The following is a 15,953-nucleotide window of genomic DNA, read 5'->3' as shown; positions in this document are numbered from 1 at the left end:
TTGTGGCACTTCTAAATATTTATGGCATTTTTTTATTTCAATATTTATTCTAATGCATTTTTAAATAACGACAAAATACATTTTCATAACATATTTAAATATGCAAAAACATTTTTATTAGCACAGTCCTACAAATATGTACTCTTTTTTAAAATTACACATTTAAATATGTGGCTGTTATGATGGCAAGCATGCATGTCGACAGAGTCAGTCCATTTAAAGATGGTTCCAATCTAATTGCTTAAGAAAAACTCGACCAGGTCTAAACTAACATTTAAAAAACAATTTCTATTTGTGTTAGTAAGATAAAATTGTATAGGCACAAACAAATTAAAAAAATAAAATAATTTTGTTTTTGTTGCAGTGCAAGTATTTTATCACCCATCACCCGCATACATTTTAATCTTCCAGAATTTGGTTTAGTAGTAGAATATTTGCTATGACCAAATATGTAAACTAAAAGAAATTAATGTGAAAAACAAACCAGAGTGACAGAAAACGTGCAATTAAAAGTTTATCATTATATTAACTGATAAACTTAATTAACTCATAATTAGGTCTATCGGTTAAAACGTAGAGATTTGAGGCTTCAACTTCCGCATTTTTCTTTTATTTTCTAAATAAGAACCTTTTCTCTCTCTAGTGTTTCGTTTCCATTGCCTAACTGTGCTCCTTTAGATCTTCATTCTTCTGTAGCTCTGTTATGGTGATGACGATGACGATGATGATGATGATGATGATGCTTCCGCCTGGAGGAGCCAGGACTCCAACTCGCGTCACCATGGAAGCACTCAGTTTGCGACATGCATTCGCCATTTTGCTGCCTCGGTGTGTGTATGTGTGATTGTGTGTGTGTGGGGGCTCCTCTAAGGCTGAATACCTTCATAGCTTCCAAACATTCAACTCTTCAGCCAACGGAGGAAATATCCACATTTACTAACAGAACTGTCGCCGCTGCAGCATGACACGAAGAGGCTGGACGTCGGAGCAGTAGATAGTTTTGCGTTGGGTTAACGAAGAGGCGGAGGGCCAGCAGAAATGTAAGGTCTGTTTTCTTTCTAACTTTGCTCGCCCAGATACTCCTCACCTAACACGGTCAAATTAAGCGGAGTGGCATGTTAGCTACTCTTTGGTTCGGTGCTAACTGATGACCCTGGGTAACGGTAACATGTAATAAAAAAATTATTACTTAGCATAAAGCGGGTAAGTGCTCCACTAGTGGCATTTTTAAGTACATAATGTTAAACTGGGTATGTGCAATTAAATACATTTGCAGCAAACACTGTTTCAACCACTGCGCTCCGTAGCTACCCAGAGCCACAAGTGGTTGTGTTCATTTTTTAAAATGTAGCAGGATCCTTCATGCCTTAACGGGGCAACATTGTGGGTTTTTGATTAAAGCCTTCTCCCATGTGTTACAGCCTATATTGTTTCTGTGGTGCTAAAAACGACATCAGACACACATTTGTCCTAAAACATGACAATAATTTAGAAAACGTCTAAGTTACACAAAGGATTTTGAGAAATCTTGAGGAAAATAACAACAATAATAAATAATAATAATAATAAGAAGAAGAAGAAATAGTAAGAAAACATCTGATTTTTCTTTACATAAATGGTCATGTAAACTTACCGAGCCAAACAAAAGGTTTCTTAAAACAACTTGATTTAAGAAGAAATGTTTAAAAAAGAACAAGAGCATAGACTCTTAAAAGAAATCCCAACATAGTGTTAAAGATTCTTTAAATTAAAATGTAATCTTTTTTGTCTTTTCTTGTTGTTGATGATGTTAAATAATGCAATCTTTTTAAAGAATGTATAAAACAATAAAAATAATAATTAATGTAAAAATAATTTATACTAAATTGGTCATTGATAAATAACATTAAATGTATGTAAGATAAATTGTTGTCTTATATGTTATATAATTTGTTTTAGAAACTGGTTATTCTATATTTATTTCTCTGTTTAATTGACAATACGGTAACATAACAGAAGCAAACACACTAATTAAAGAATTTCATCCCTTTGTTACTCCAATAATATGCACATATTTGTCCATCAGTGTTTAAAAAAATGCTTAGTCATTTATTTCCCCAATAATGGCAAGTCATGAAAAAATATGACTTCTTTACTACAATGTCCTCAGCCCTTCCTGTAAGCTTTAGTTTCTGAGGCGGTGTGCATCTGATGTGGAGAACAAGGGCAGTTAGAGTTCCTCAAACTAACCAGATATTATTGGCATGCAGAGTTTGAAAACACTGTATCTGAAATATAATATCCAACCAATGATTGCATCCAAGCAATTCAATACAACTGCAATGGTGATTGAAATTTAAAATATTCTCTACCTTTTGATAATATTCTTGCCTTTTTTGAATCATCAAGATAAGTGTCAGGATTTTGTTGTGGTGTTTTCCACTGTGTTGCTTTGCTTCTTTTCAACCTTTGTGGTTCATTTCTTTTCTTAATTTTCTTAATCCTGTGTGTTGCATTTATAGACCGATCAACAGGACCTTAGTTCTCCATCATCAGCTGCTCAAGATGAAACCACAGAGTAAAGGGGAGGAACATTATTGTCCTCGCTGGAATCTGTTTTCCTTTTTGGATTCTCAAATTTGACAATCCATAAATCCGCCAACAATGATACCTGGATTAATCTCCCAGGAGATACATGACCAGCTTCTGGACTCAAAGAATTACCAGAATCGCACAAACGGGGTGGAAAAGCTTAAATGTATCCTCTCAGAAGTGGACATTAAATCAGTCACACCTGGGAGTGTTGAGGAGTTCATCAATTTTCTTCCCCGACTTCTGGATGACAGTAATTTTAAGGTGCTACATGGCACCTTACAGGTTTTAAACCTGCTAATACAGAAGCTGGAGACTGGCGTTGACAGATTTTTGAAACATATAGTTTTCGTTGCCCTGAAGGCCCTCGGTGACACTCGTGCTGTCACCAGAAATGAATACCATAATGTGTTTCAGCAGCTGATGAAAACTACTCCACCGCAACAAGTATTGGACCTCATTATCGGCAACTTGAAACACAAGAACTCCAGGGTCCGGGAAGACGTCCTGAACATCGTCATGGCAGCTTTGCTCACTCATCCTAGGAAAGATTTTAATATTCCCAAGCTATGCTTCGAGGTGGCACCATATCTGGTGGACAACAAAAAGAAGGTCCGCCACGCTGCTTTGGAGTTATTCGCTGTTTTTGACCATTACCTTGACACAGGAAAGAAGCAGCCATTAATGAAAGCTTTGGACATGGTTGAGCTTAATGAGGACGCAGAAGGTCTGATGGCAGCTGTGCAAGCAAGACGAGCGAGGCGCATCCTTCCAAAGCTGACCTCAGAGGGAATTGTGGAGTATGGCCTGGTGGTGCCCAAACCCGGACAGTGGTCCACAGGACAGCACACTTCTGGGGCCGATCTGGACTGGGTGATAAACGGGGGCCGGACGAACAGCGCCAGGAGCTACAGGACAGAGCATGACAATGATCTACTGTCCGGCTATGGCAGTTTAGGCTCCCTCACTGACGATCCAATGTTTCAGAGGAGGATTGTGAGCGCAGGCAAAGGGAAAAACAAGCTACCCTGGGAGACGTCTACTGATAACGAGCTGCAACAAAGCACCACACCTAACGGGAAGAGCCTTGAACAGGTGAGCGTTGTCGTTCTTTTCTCACTGTTTTATATTTTCAGCTATGTCAACCTAGCTAACTGCTGTTTTTGGCAAAACAATAAAGCAAAACGATAATTGTAGTTGTAATGAAATCATCTACAACATTTATTTGTAACTTTGACACATATATAAATAAGCAAAAGAATGAACAAATTATAATTGGTAGTAATTTCATCAGTTTTTTTATTTTTGCATAGTAGCTTTTTAGTTAGTAGGGCTATCTGCTCCGATAGTCTGTCTGTTCTTTTTCCTCTATGGCAATTTTATCTTTTCTTTTCATTAAAAGTACTTTAAACTATAGTCACAGTATGAAAGAAAATTGCTGTGATTTTGAAAGTGGACATCGTTTCACTTTTAGTTTGCATGTTAATAAATAAAATATGATGTTTAAACAGAAAACCTGTGGGTGCCTTTTGTTTTGGAGAAAATATAATGTTGATTTGCTGAAATGTGATTCCCTGCATTTAACTTTTTGAAAATATTGTTTTCAGATTCTTTTCCTGACGTTCACATCCAAATAATCCAAACAAGCAACAATAAAGTGTTAGTGGTTGCACTTTCCTCAGAGACAGTTTGAGGGTAAAATTTTCCTAAATATAGCAGCTATTTGTCATGGTGCAGTATGGATGGAGCGCAGCAGCAGCGAGGGAGGGCTGAATCTTATTTTGTTCATCCTCTTTGGGTATGAGTCATAATATTGCCTCTATGTCCATAAAGCTATTTATTTGTCGAAAACAATAGAAATGTATCGTCAAATATTTGGGATAAATAGAAATAAACAGTTGGAGCTTTGCAGAATCCCTGACACTACATCAGGTAGAAATAGATGACTCATTTTGTTGCACCATGACACTGTTTCTCTAAAGGTGAGCAGAAACAGTTTTTAGAGTAAGCCTCAGTCAATCCTCCTCATTTTTTTTTTATTAAAACAGGTAATCATATTGCAGGAGCTAACAAAAGAACTTGATTTGCCACTGTAGCTCATCTAAAAATGCGTGTTTGCTGTGGTATGCCATATTTAGTGTTTGACAGCAATGTTCCAGCTTAGACTCGTTTGGAAAAAGCTTGTGTTTACACTGGCGCGGGTTTCCAAGCAACACCTGTAACACACAGCATACTTTATCGACAGGACCATGAAACATAATTGGTAATATCACAGGGTCACGCTTGTAAAACATGGCTTGTTTAATTTTCTGCAGTTGATTCCTGTCACAGCCAAGTGCTCTGCTGTGAGTGTTTTTCAGATTGTATTTAGTGGGAATAACTTAGACATAGTGGAGTTAAGTACAAATTCATAAAAATGTTAGAGAGTCTATTATTTGTGGTTATTTTTCATACCTTCATGAACTTATGTACATGAACAAAGCTTTTCCGTGACAAGAGAAATTAATTGTACAGATTATATCATCTCTTACCTGAACAACACATATATTTTGTCTAGAGAATATATTTACACCAAGGCCTTTGTTATGTTTGAGGATCCTTTAAGCTAATTACTTGAACTCGATCTGGTATTGTTGCTGCTGTCAAAATAATGAAATTTCTGCACATCTATAGGTTTTAAAGGGGGACTCCAGCTCGCTTTCCAAGAAGGGAGAGACCTACATACCAAGTTTCAGTAAGTGCCAATACATTTTCTCCTCCATCATGGTCAGCTGCAGCATTGCTCATAGAGAAGGTTTTACTGGGAAGGAGTCACCGTTCCATATGTCATCGAGCTTTAGGGTGAGTGTGTCAAGCTGCTTGGTGCCAGAAGAGACTCTGGGCTAAATTCTCATTTACTATTTCGTGCCTCCATTTCATTCTTGCACATTGCCATTTGGTTCCTTCCTACTTCCATTTTGTACTAAAATAAATAACTATAAATCTCAGATCTTCATTCATAAGAGTATGTTTTTCCCCCTTCACTCCTCATTCTCAGTTCTCAACCCTATATTTAGAAGTGTTATTTTGTGGAGAAGTGGGAGAACTAAGAGACATGGCTGTGTGGCTCTTATAGATTTTCAGGGGCACACTTAGAAATGAAGGGGTAGCAGCTGTGCTTTGAACAGAGTTACTGCTTGGTCCTAAAAAGTCATGAAATATTGCAAATTAAATGATCATAATATTAGACCCTAAAAAGTCACTAGATGGCCAGTGGACACTTTTTGTGATGTCACGTCTTGTCCAACAACACCCACCTCAGATGACAGGTCATTTCTCCGGTACATTCCTTAAAAAGACGTAAACCAAAGTCAGAAGAAAGACAGAGGCAAAAAAGGTGTTGCTTGGAAACACCCGTTACTGTAGGACAGACCTGAATTTGAGAAGTTTAAGAATACTTATATTTACCTTTCTTTGGCAATAAAGTAAGTTAAAAAGTTATTTATTACTCAGTTGCAAATATGACAGTATTTTTCAAAAAATAAATCAGAAAGCCTTAAATTTATCTCAATGAAAACCAGCATCACAATCAGAAAAGTTTATATATTTTAATGGCACAATACATACTGTAATGTTTATTTTGATGTGTTTACTATTAGAAGTAGATATTTGTTCCAAAGTTACATTTGGTTCATATTTCTGTTAGTCCTCAATGAGACTGAAAAGCAGTCTAGCAACCCTAATTAAGGAAAAAGTTAAGTTGACATTTATGGGTATATTGGGACTCAAATGTTTGCTTATTTTCAACAATGAAACCCAATTATCTATAAACTTCTAAAAGAAGGCTCCCGTTTTTGTGAGATATTTTACCACTGCTTTAAGTGTCAAGGGCAGGGATGGAAAAATGGGATTCAGACTTTCTATTTCAACCTGTTTCCACTGATCACTTTTTATACCAATTGATTTATTAAATGCTAGAGGTTATTTACTGAAAATAAGTCAAATATACCTTCGATAGGTTCTGCTGAGCCACAGAAGCCCCTGTCTCCCAGAAGGAGGGAAACCCCTGCAGGTCTCAGAAGAAGTGGGAGCCTCAACTTGGACACAGATATCTTTAAAAGCACAAACATCTCTGACCCAGATGTTGGTAAGCAGTTATTTTCTAGGGTGTCTCCCAGCAATAGTTAAGTGAAAATACATGATTGCATAAATTTACATGATTGAGTTGCTGACAACAATCCACACCATGCTAATTGTCGAGCAGTTTACAAGTATTAATTGGTTTGATTTTTTTAATGCAATATCTCATAGTGGCACCCAAAGGACGTGTGCTCTCGAGGAATCCCAGTGTCGAGCGAACTTTCTCTCTTCCCTCCAATGCTTCCGCACCCGGCTCCTTTCTTCTGCCTTCCTACCCCCTGGCTACATGCACAGGGGGCATGCTAACTCCAACACTGTCCCGCCATCATGCAGACTCTTCCCTCTCCATGTCCAACACTTGGCCCAACAAAAGAGAGACCAGCCCTCAGCAGCAAGAAACAAGCCCTCGGAGAGAGAAAGAAGACACAGCAAAGGGTAATTTAGTAAAATAGCTTTAGTGTGTGAAATGGAAAATATTGTTTTTGTCTCTTTTTAGGTTAACTTGCTTTTTGCCCTTGCTGTCTTAGGAGACCTCTTCAGTGTGCAGTCTCCTAGGCCTCTTCGAGCCTCCCTTGTGAGTTCCTCTTCCACCTCATCGTTCAGGCGAGCTCTGAGCAACACCAGGGCAACCTTCACCATCTCACCGGTGCAAGCCCATTCTCATGACGACCAGAGATCAAACACTCCAGCCAACCAGCAGACAGACAGTAAACTTAACCTGGACTTTGATAGCATCAGCCCCTGGCAAGTTCCTCAGGAAGAAGAGCCTCTGGACATGCAGGAGGTAAGAAAAAGTGTCTTAATGTAAACCGTTGTGTTGTGTAGTTTTGTTGGTTTGCTAAAGTTGTTTGCCACTTACAGATGCTGAACTCTCTACGCACCTTGCGAAACAGTGCTGCCAAGAAGAGGGCCAAAGTGAGCCTCGGCAGTCCAGATCCTGACAGCCCTGACTCAGCTGTGCAGGTCGACCCGAGGCTGGATTCACCATTACAAACATCTCCAGTGCTTACCAGCTCAGCCAGCGAGAGCGGGCTCTCAAGTCTGAGTTCAGCTGCCAACTCCAACTTCAACAACATTAAAGCAAGGTCAGGGATCTCCTTTTTTTTTTTAATAAAGCTTGTTAGACAGCTGTAAAAAGTACCGGTATTTGCTTCCATAAATATTTCGTCTTTTTCAGGGTTTTTTTTGTCATATTTAAAGGTTTTAGACATTAAACACAGTTAAAATAACACAAACATTTCCAATGCTGATTTCATTTATTGAACGAAAGAACAAACCCTTACCTATGTAAAAAACTAATTGCCTCGCTTAGTAAATATTGTTTTGACTGTGATTAACCAAGTTTTTGGAAAGCTGACACTTTTACACATACATATGCTGGAATGTTGAGAAGGTTCTTGGTACTTACTAATTTAGTGAAAGAAAATGTCACAACGCAGTTTCGCTGCATAAGCTCTGACTTGTCATATTTGTCAGCAGTCCCAGAAGCTCTGCCCCTTCTGTAATGAAACAACGGATTCCAAGAGTGCCTTCTGAAAAACTACGGTCGTCTGTGTCCATGGATTTCAGTAGCTTTCAAGGTACGGAAAACAATGAATGTTTTATGTTTAGTCTTTTTTGCCTCTGTCTTTTTTCTGACTTTGGTTTACGTCTTTTTAAGGAATGTACCGGAGAAATGACCTGTCATCTGAGGTGGGTGTTGTTGGACAAGAAGTTAATTATTGCAACGGAACAATGAAAACTGAGGAAGAGAAAGTGCCACTGTCTCCTCCGCTGGTCAGAGCAGCAGTCCGCAAACCCGTCAGAGCTTTGAAGATTGTCAAAGGTCAGCTAGCAGTGATAAATTGTTTTTTTTCCCTGGATATACAGTCGAAACTCTAAGTTTACATAAAGTGAAGAAAAAGACATTTACAGACCAAACGTCTTTTGTTTTTCTAGATTACCGTATTTAGAATTCAGAGTATTTACTAAATGACACAGTGAGGAAAGATAGTTTACATTCAAAATGAGGGAAAGCCCAGCTGATGATGTCATGGCTTTGGAGGTTTCTGATAGGTTTACTGATATATTTCAGTTAATTGGAGTCACTGCTTTTTTGTTTGACTCAATGATAAAGTTAAAAAGAAATCAGCCAACTTATCAAAGAAGAGAATTGTGGAGATACACAAGTCTGGTTCATCTTTAGAAACAATTTACCGATGCTTGAAGATGGCGACATATCCTGTGGTCTGATGAAACTAAGTTGGAACGGTTTGGTCATAATGACCATCCTAACAATTGGAGGAAAAACCAGGACGCTAACTGTAACATACCTGGGGTTGCAGCATCATGCTGTGGGATAGTATTACTGCAGGAGGAACTAGCACACTTCCTAAAATAGATGGGATCAAGAGAAATATTTTATTGAGTGTGTCTTTTTATTCAGTGTATGTAAACTTCTGGTTTCAACTGTGCCTTCACCTAAGCTTTATATATTCTTTTGATGTGAAACTATTTCTTGTAATTTATAGGGTCACAGAGAACCAACAGCTGTAGGAATTCACCTGGTGCAGAGATTTCTGTACCTGAAGGAGTGATAGGGAAAGGTCAGTATTTAATTTAGTGTAACAATACAATTACATTTTATTGGCTGAATTGTGTGACACATTTTTATCCTTATTAGTCACATTACTACTTTGCATAATCTGTGCCATTTCAGGTATTCAGCTGCTAAAACATTGAAGAGTTGTAGAGTGTGCTTCTGCTAATTATAACTTTAATTATTTTTAAAATGTAGAACTTCTTGTAAAACTTTCCCCATTGAAAAGAATGGGAAATCTTTAAGGTTCAGCTATTTGTAACAACTTGCAGATACTTTATACCATTCAGGCTTTAAAACAAGATTTTGTCCTCTTAATGTTTGATTCAGGATTTTCCTATCTCTAGCTATTTTTGTAAGACAACAGTCTTAGTTTCAGTTTTGGTGATATCTTTTTCTCTCTCTTTTTTTTGAGAAAATGTACTTTTTATGCAAAAACATATAACATAAACACATTATGCTTCCTTTACGTCAACCAAAAATGATATCATTTTATTTATTTTGAAAATATCTCCATCCTTCCAGCTGTAAATGTGTTATCTCAGTGTTGAGCAATGCTAATGGCTTTCCCTCATGCTTTTAAGGCATGTGTGGCACTACAGTATCCTCCAACCATCCAGGAGCCACGCTGTTACTAGAGCAGGGGGATTTGGCTGCCAAACCTCCCACTGATCCTTTAGCAGGCATCTACAGCCGTCAACTAGATGGCGATGACAGCTCACATCCCGAAGAGCCCAAAGTTAGTCTCACTCTTTTTCGGCGTTGATTCGTAGTGCATCAATCATTCCCAGGTGATTTATGACGTGGGTGCTTTCTACCCACAAAATGTGCAGGAAATTATGAGAATGGTCAGGACGGGTCGGGACAAGACAAGAGCGCAGAATCTGGAGCAATTTGAGGAACTGTCAGGTAGAGGGGACGAAACAAGAGACAAGATTCGCCATCGCGTCCGACAAATGTTGTCTGATTCACCCACAGAAGGAAAGGAAGAATTAATCATCAATGGTAAGATACAGTGCCTTCTAAAGTATTCATACCCATTAGGTATGTTCACATAATACTACTTCAAATCACCAACGTTTTCACAATTATTAACAAATAAGGATCTGAAAAGTGTGGGGGGGAATTTCTATTCAGCCGTCTTTCACTGCTGTTACAGTTACTATCCTCAGCCCAGTTTGGGATATTTCTCCATTAGCTGGGGACATCTAGACGGGAAATATTGAAATTTGTATCAGCAAGATATGATGGAGAACAAGTCTTGTCAAGTCTCCGCTACAAATTTTTATTTGGGTTTAGTTATGTTACATTGGACCATTTTAGAATAGGTTAAATAGGTTTTGATCTACAAAAATCCCAATAAAATACATCTGTTGAAAGGTGGCAAAATATAAAAAAATCCAAGGGGTTTGAATAATTATAGTAGTCTACTTTTTTTTCCTTCTGTGTTCTGTGATTCTGATATTTTTTCTTTTTATTAATCTTCTGTAGATTGGCGTTTGAACGGCAACACGCTAATATCCACCAAGTCAGATCTTCTCTCTGATGAATCCTCCATCAGTGCCACCAGTCCTGCCAGTCCACCAGAACCTCAAAGTCCAGTAAAAAGCTCAACCACACCCCACCATCCCAGCCCCCCTACATTACCTCCCAACTCAAAAAATGTGTCCCGCCTTAGAAGGGCACCTAGCCTCAGCAGAACCCGACCTTCGCTGTCCCACAGTTCAGGTCAGTGGATAAAAAAAACACCATTTGTCATTGGAGATTGAAGTTGTTTTATTTACTTTCATCTGTTGTGGTGCCAATTCCTATTTAACATCACCCAGAAGCTTTCTTTATAAATAAAGTAGTACTTTCCTAAATAAAGTTGATCATTAGATGTTCAACATCCCCAAAATGACTTTTTTTTCCAGGATTATGGAATTGTAAAATGAGTTCAAATCTGTCTGTGTTTTGTTTTTTCTTTGCACCGTTTTAGATGAGTTGTGCCACGCCACTTTAAGACACAAGAAAAACCTGTCCGCTCCTTCGGAGCTCTGTCCCTTTTCAAAGCCCGACCTGGTGCTGACTCAGAGTTTCAACCTCCTGAATTCAGAGGACTGGTGAGAGAAAACTTTAATTGTCAGCATTTAGAGGTATTATTACTTTGATGAATCACGAAGAATGTCCAAAAAAAACAAACTGCAATTCCTTAATATTTTTCAGGGAGAAGAAGATTGAGGGTCTGATGTTCCTGCGCTCTCTTGCTTACAACCATGCAGACACACTTCAAGGCAAACTTCATGAAGTTTGTCTGTGTCTCATCCAAGAGGTAACAACGCTCAACCATTTGACAAATTAATATTTGAAAGCTGAGATCTGGATTTGAGAACCACTGAGCCATGTTTTTACTGAATCACTCACACAGCAGATTACAATGCTTGGGAAAAGTATTCAAACCTCTTGCACCTTTTCATACTTTGTCGAATTACAACTACAAACTTTGTTGTATTTTATAGAAACTTGGGTGTGGTTACTTTTGCAAGGTGCTACATTAATATGCTAATTCAGATATTGACAAAGCCAACATTTTGCATCTCTAAAATTTAACTCTATCATAATGGAAATGTCCAATGCTAACAGAAAAAGTCAAATAAATTCAGGTTTCCTGTTTCTTTTCCTCATTACTCCAACAAATATTAAAAACTAGAGTCTTAAATTAAAAACATTTTATTCCTCCAGCCTAAATGAACTGAATTAGAACAAAAGCAGCACCTCATTCAGCCACTGTTTGTTGGAAATGTGCCTCATCTTTATTCACAATTTGGTGGTGTTGTGAGTGACAGTATTGCTTGATGGTTGTTTCATTGTTTTCAAAGTGCTACAGACTACGAATGTATTACTTTTGCAGCAATCCCTGACAAATTACTATTAGCTGCTGCTTTTCTGCCATCTGTTGGTGATAAAAATCAAACTGCTCTGACAATTTAGCAAATCTTGAACATGTAGTGACAGAGATTATAGTAAACTACTTTCTGTTTTCTCCAATCAGGTGAAGAACCTGCGTTCAGGGGTTTCCAGGGTGGCAGTGTGTGCCCTTGGCGACCTGTACACACACCTGCAGAGACTAATGGACCAAGAGCTTGAGGGGACAGTTAAAGCACTGCTGCAGAAGGCCGGGGAGAGTAACACTTTTATCAGGCAGGATGTCGACGCAGCGCTGGATTGCATGGTGCAGCACTGCACTCCGACCCGCTGCATTGGTGCTTTGCTTACTGGAGGAATCAGGTTGGAATGAAAACAGGGTAAAATTTAATTTGACATAAAGTCTATACATTTTTGATTGCTGAATTTGTTTTTCTCTCTTTCTGAAAGTCATCTTAACCCAGTGGTGAGGAAGTGCACTGCTCAGCATTTGGCTAATCTGTTAGAGAAGGTTGGGGCTGCCCGCCTCCTGTCTGGAGGTAAAGATCTTACTGAAAGAATTTTACCTGCCATTACCAAACTTGCACAAGACTCCTCCCAGGAGGCCAGGTATGTAGAAAGTTGTAATGTTCCAACGTGTCACATTTTAAATTAGCATGTTCAAGTGTAACTTTGGTGTTTTTCTCACCCAAGATCTTAAATGGTATAATTATTGTGTTTTTTTTCCCACAGGTACTTTGGTCGTCGAATGCTGCTATTTCTGTCATCTCACCCTGACTTTGACAAGAACTTGGAAAAATATATTCCTACCAAAGACCTGCAAACTGTCAGAGACACTGTCTTGACTCTCAGGACAAAGGCATGCATTTTATTTTCTTACTGACATTCTAATCTTTGGTGGATGTCACCTAACCTTATGATTGGTTTTAGGGTCTCGGTGAGATGCCCCAAGACTCTCAGTCAGCCAGAGGAAGACGCTCGCTCCCAGGTAGCGGAACAGTCAGGGCTTCATCGCTCAATGGAGAGCAACTCAACCAGACCAACAGGTCAGAGCACATTGGTTTGCTTTGTCTTCTTTGTGGCTATTGGCAACTGTGCTAACCTATGACATATCGTTTTAATTTGTCTGTGTTGCTACGTGAGTAATCTGAGTGATGTGAATAGTTTTGCTAGGTACTAGATATCAAACATCAGAAGATGCATCGGAACAAATTTTACTACCAACAATGTTTAATTAAGCTTTGTATTTTCTAACTGCAGGGAGTTGAACAGCCATTACGGCTGTAAACATCAGACACAGAGTATTGCAGACAAAAACGAATACATAAAGCAGATCTCAGGTCTGCTGGGTTCAAAGGACTTCAGAGAGCGGATAAAAGGCATCGATCAGCTAGTGGCTGACTGCGAACACAATCCCAACATGGTTGTCAATAGTATATTTCCGGTTGGTGCAATAAATAATTTCTTCACTCTGTGAAAATGATTATTATAATTAAAGCCACTGTGAATGTTTAGTAAGGGGAAAGGCAAAAGGCAACTGTTTCACTGTTGCCTTTTGCTTTGTTGTATTTTAGGTGTTTGATGCCTTTAAAGCCAGACTGCAGGAGTCCAACAGCAAGGTTAACCTTTACGCCCTGGAGTCTCTGCAGAAAATAACCCATTTGCTGAAGGACAGCTTGTCCCAAGTGGTTAACATCCTAGTGCCAGCAATTGTGGACAATCACCTCAACTCCAAGAATAACGCCATCTATTCTGCTGCTATCGGAGCTCTGAATGCACTTATTTTTAATCTTGGTAATTCTTTTAAACATTTGCAGCGTAATTTCTGATTAAGTGGCGCTCTGTTATAGTGTTTTTTCTTTTACTTGCACAGATAATATTCTTCTTCTTCAACCTTTCTGCACCAAGGCCCAGTTTTTAAGTGGCAAAGCTAAGATGGATCTCATCGAAAAGGTTGCAGGTATGTTTGACATAATATTACATGTACCTCTCAACAAATTACAATCAGACAGAATGATATACTGTATTTCAAATATATAGTTCTATTGCTTTTGATGATGAAGGCTTTTTCACCCTGTGCATGATTAATTTATGGGCTATGAAAAGTATTTTCCCCACTTAAAGATTTTTTGTTTTGATTTTATTTATTTATTTATTTATTGTTCACACAAATGTTTTAGATCAAGCAAATTTCAACATTAAGGAAAATACAAAAAAGAAGTGTATTAAACAGATTTCATTCATTGATGGAAAAAGTTATTTTTAAATAGCTAGCTATGAGTCTTTGTGGAGAAAGTTTGGCCCAATTTTTGCAGAAATGTTTTAATAGCCACAATGGACGGCTTTTAAGTATGAAGGGCCTAGTCAAAGTCTAGGCTTTGACTGTGAAATTTCAAAACTTTTACTCTTAGATTTTTATTTGAGCTGATCAAAAAAACTTAAGAGCATTGTATGAGTTCCACCTCTATAGTTGAATTACTAAAATCTTCTAATTTAGAGTTGTACCAGTATTATAAACAGGCTAATTGATGCAATGTCTCACTCACTGTCAACATATTTTCTGATTCCAGGTCTTGTTAAGGAGCTCTATCCTCGCAAGCCTCAGATGGTGGAGCAGAAAGTCTTGCCCTTACTGTGGCACCTGCTTGGTACCTCCACCCACAGCGGCAGCATCCACGGCAGGAGTGGCAGCGTTCGGACCGCAACGGCCAAGCTGTGCCAAGCCCTTCTCACCCAAATGGGGTCAAGCCTGAACGAGTGCGCTGCCTCCCAGCCTACTAATGTCCAGAAAGGTTTAAACGAGCTTCTGAAGACCATAAAATAAAGGAAAAGCAAGATCCAAATGTTGAAAAAGAACATCAAGACTGATCTTACTTGAAACAAAAGAAATGTTCTACGTTTCTTATAGTGCCTGCACTTTTATATCAATATAAAAAAACTAACATCTTAGGTTGTTCCAATTGTTTTATCAGTGATATTTACATCGGTACAGAAATGTTAACATACTGATATCAGGTCTTATTCCTTCTCAACCTGCTCTCTCTGCACTTTGAAAAGTAGCTGATCATCAAAGTTTCCTCCATTACGCACTGTTGACAAATCAGAGACACTATCACAGAATGTAAAACCGAAATGCACAAGGTTAAGACAGGGAGCCCAAAGGTGTATATTTTTGATGTTTTATCAAAGGTGTGATGTGATATTTTTTGAAATGTCATGCAGATGATTTGAAGATTTGTGGCGGGAGATTAAAAAAATGGTATGAAATACTTTTGTACAGCTCAGTTGTGTATTTGCACAGTATTAGCTTAATGTTTAAGTATGGTGTAAATTGATGGTTATAATTTATCTAATGTATAATGGTCTGAAAATCATTAATGATGTGTTGAGTTTGTACTCTGTTTTCTTTGTTTGCATGACCAAGACTTTTAAACAGAATCAACCTTGTATAATCTCTGTGGGGGGGATGGGTGTACACAGAAACCTAAAAGGTTGGAAAAAGTTGTTTTTACACCTGTGATTGCCTGAGAAACAGCAAGAAGTCGGCTCTGTTTCCGTCTCTGTATCGTGCCAGTCTTCAAGTAGCCTTTTAACTGAAATGGTGATTTATATTTAACTGATTTGTGAACTAAAAAAAAGAGATATACGAATAAACGGTTTATTTCCCTAATACTAAACTTCACCTTTTCTTTCAGGGACTTAATATTTAGAAAAAGGTCAAGAAACATTCTGGTTTCAGGTCAGAAAGATAAGTGCTGTTTTGAATTCCAGTTAGTCAGGT

At 38.3% G+C, this 15,953-nt stretch overlaps 1 protein-coding gene across 5 annotated transcripts; it reads left to right on the top strand.

The window, feature by feature from the left end:
* The first annotated feature begins 768 nt into the window (after positions 1 to 768).
* On the top strand, positions 769 to 15,844 carry togaram1 (TOG array regulator of axonemal microtubules 1). Of its 5 annotated transcripts, none has more exons than XM_032547246.1 (23): positions 772 to 1,040; positions 2,502 to 3,666; positions 5,245 to 5,305; positions 6,569 to 6,697; positions 6,862 to 7,125; positions 7,218 to 7,474; positions 7,552 to 7,775; positions 8,167 to 8,270; positions 8,351 to 8,515; positions 9,201 to 9,275; positions 9,853 to 10,007; positions 10,102 to 10,273; positions 10,760 to 10,996; positions 11,247 to 11,370; positions 11,474 to 11,579; positions 12,300 to 12,535; positions 12,623 to 12,781; positions 12,905 to 13,031; positions 13,103 to 13,218; positions 13,433 to 13,616; positions 13,747 to 13,966; positions 14,046 to 14,132; positions 14,743 to 15,844. In XM_032547246.1, the coding sequence occupies exons 2-23, from the start codon at positions 2,644 to 2,646 to the stop codon at positions 14,994 to 14,996; spliced, it is 4,479 nt and encodes a 1,492-aa protein (XP_032403137.1). In that variant the 5' UTR covers positions 772 to 1,040; positions 2,502 to 2,643; the 3' UTR covers positions 14,997 to 15,844. The 5 variants fall into 5 exon arrangements, 4 of the variants coding, with proteins under 4 accessions (XP_032403137.1, XP_032403139.1, XP_032403138.1 ...); XM_032547248.1 differs by having other exon boundaries at positions 772 to 1,045; positions 7,024 to 7,125; XM_032547247.1 differs by having other exon boundaries at positions 772 to 1,045; positions 8,170 to 8,270.
* Positions 15,845 to 15,953: the final 109 nt, after the last annotated feature.

This window comes from Xiphophorus hellerii, chromosome 19 (assembly GCF_003331165.1).
Source record: "Xiphophorus hellerii strain 12219 chromosome 19, Xiphophorus_hellerii-4.1, whole genome shotgun sequence".
NCBI classification, from domain to species: Eukaryota; Metazoa; Chordata; class Actinopteri; order Cyprinodontiformes; family Poeciliidae; genus Xiphophorus; species Xiphophorus hellerii.
Note: the sequence above shows the minus strand (reverse complement) of the source record. Positions and strands in the feature narration are given on the sequence as shown.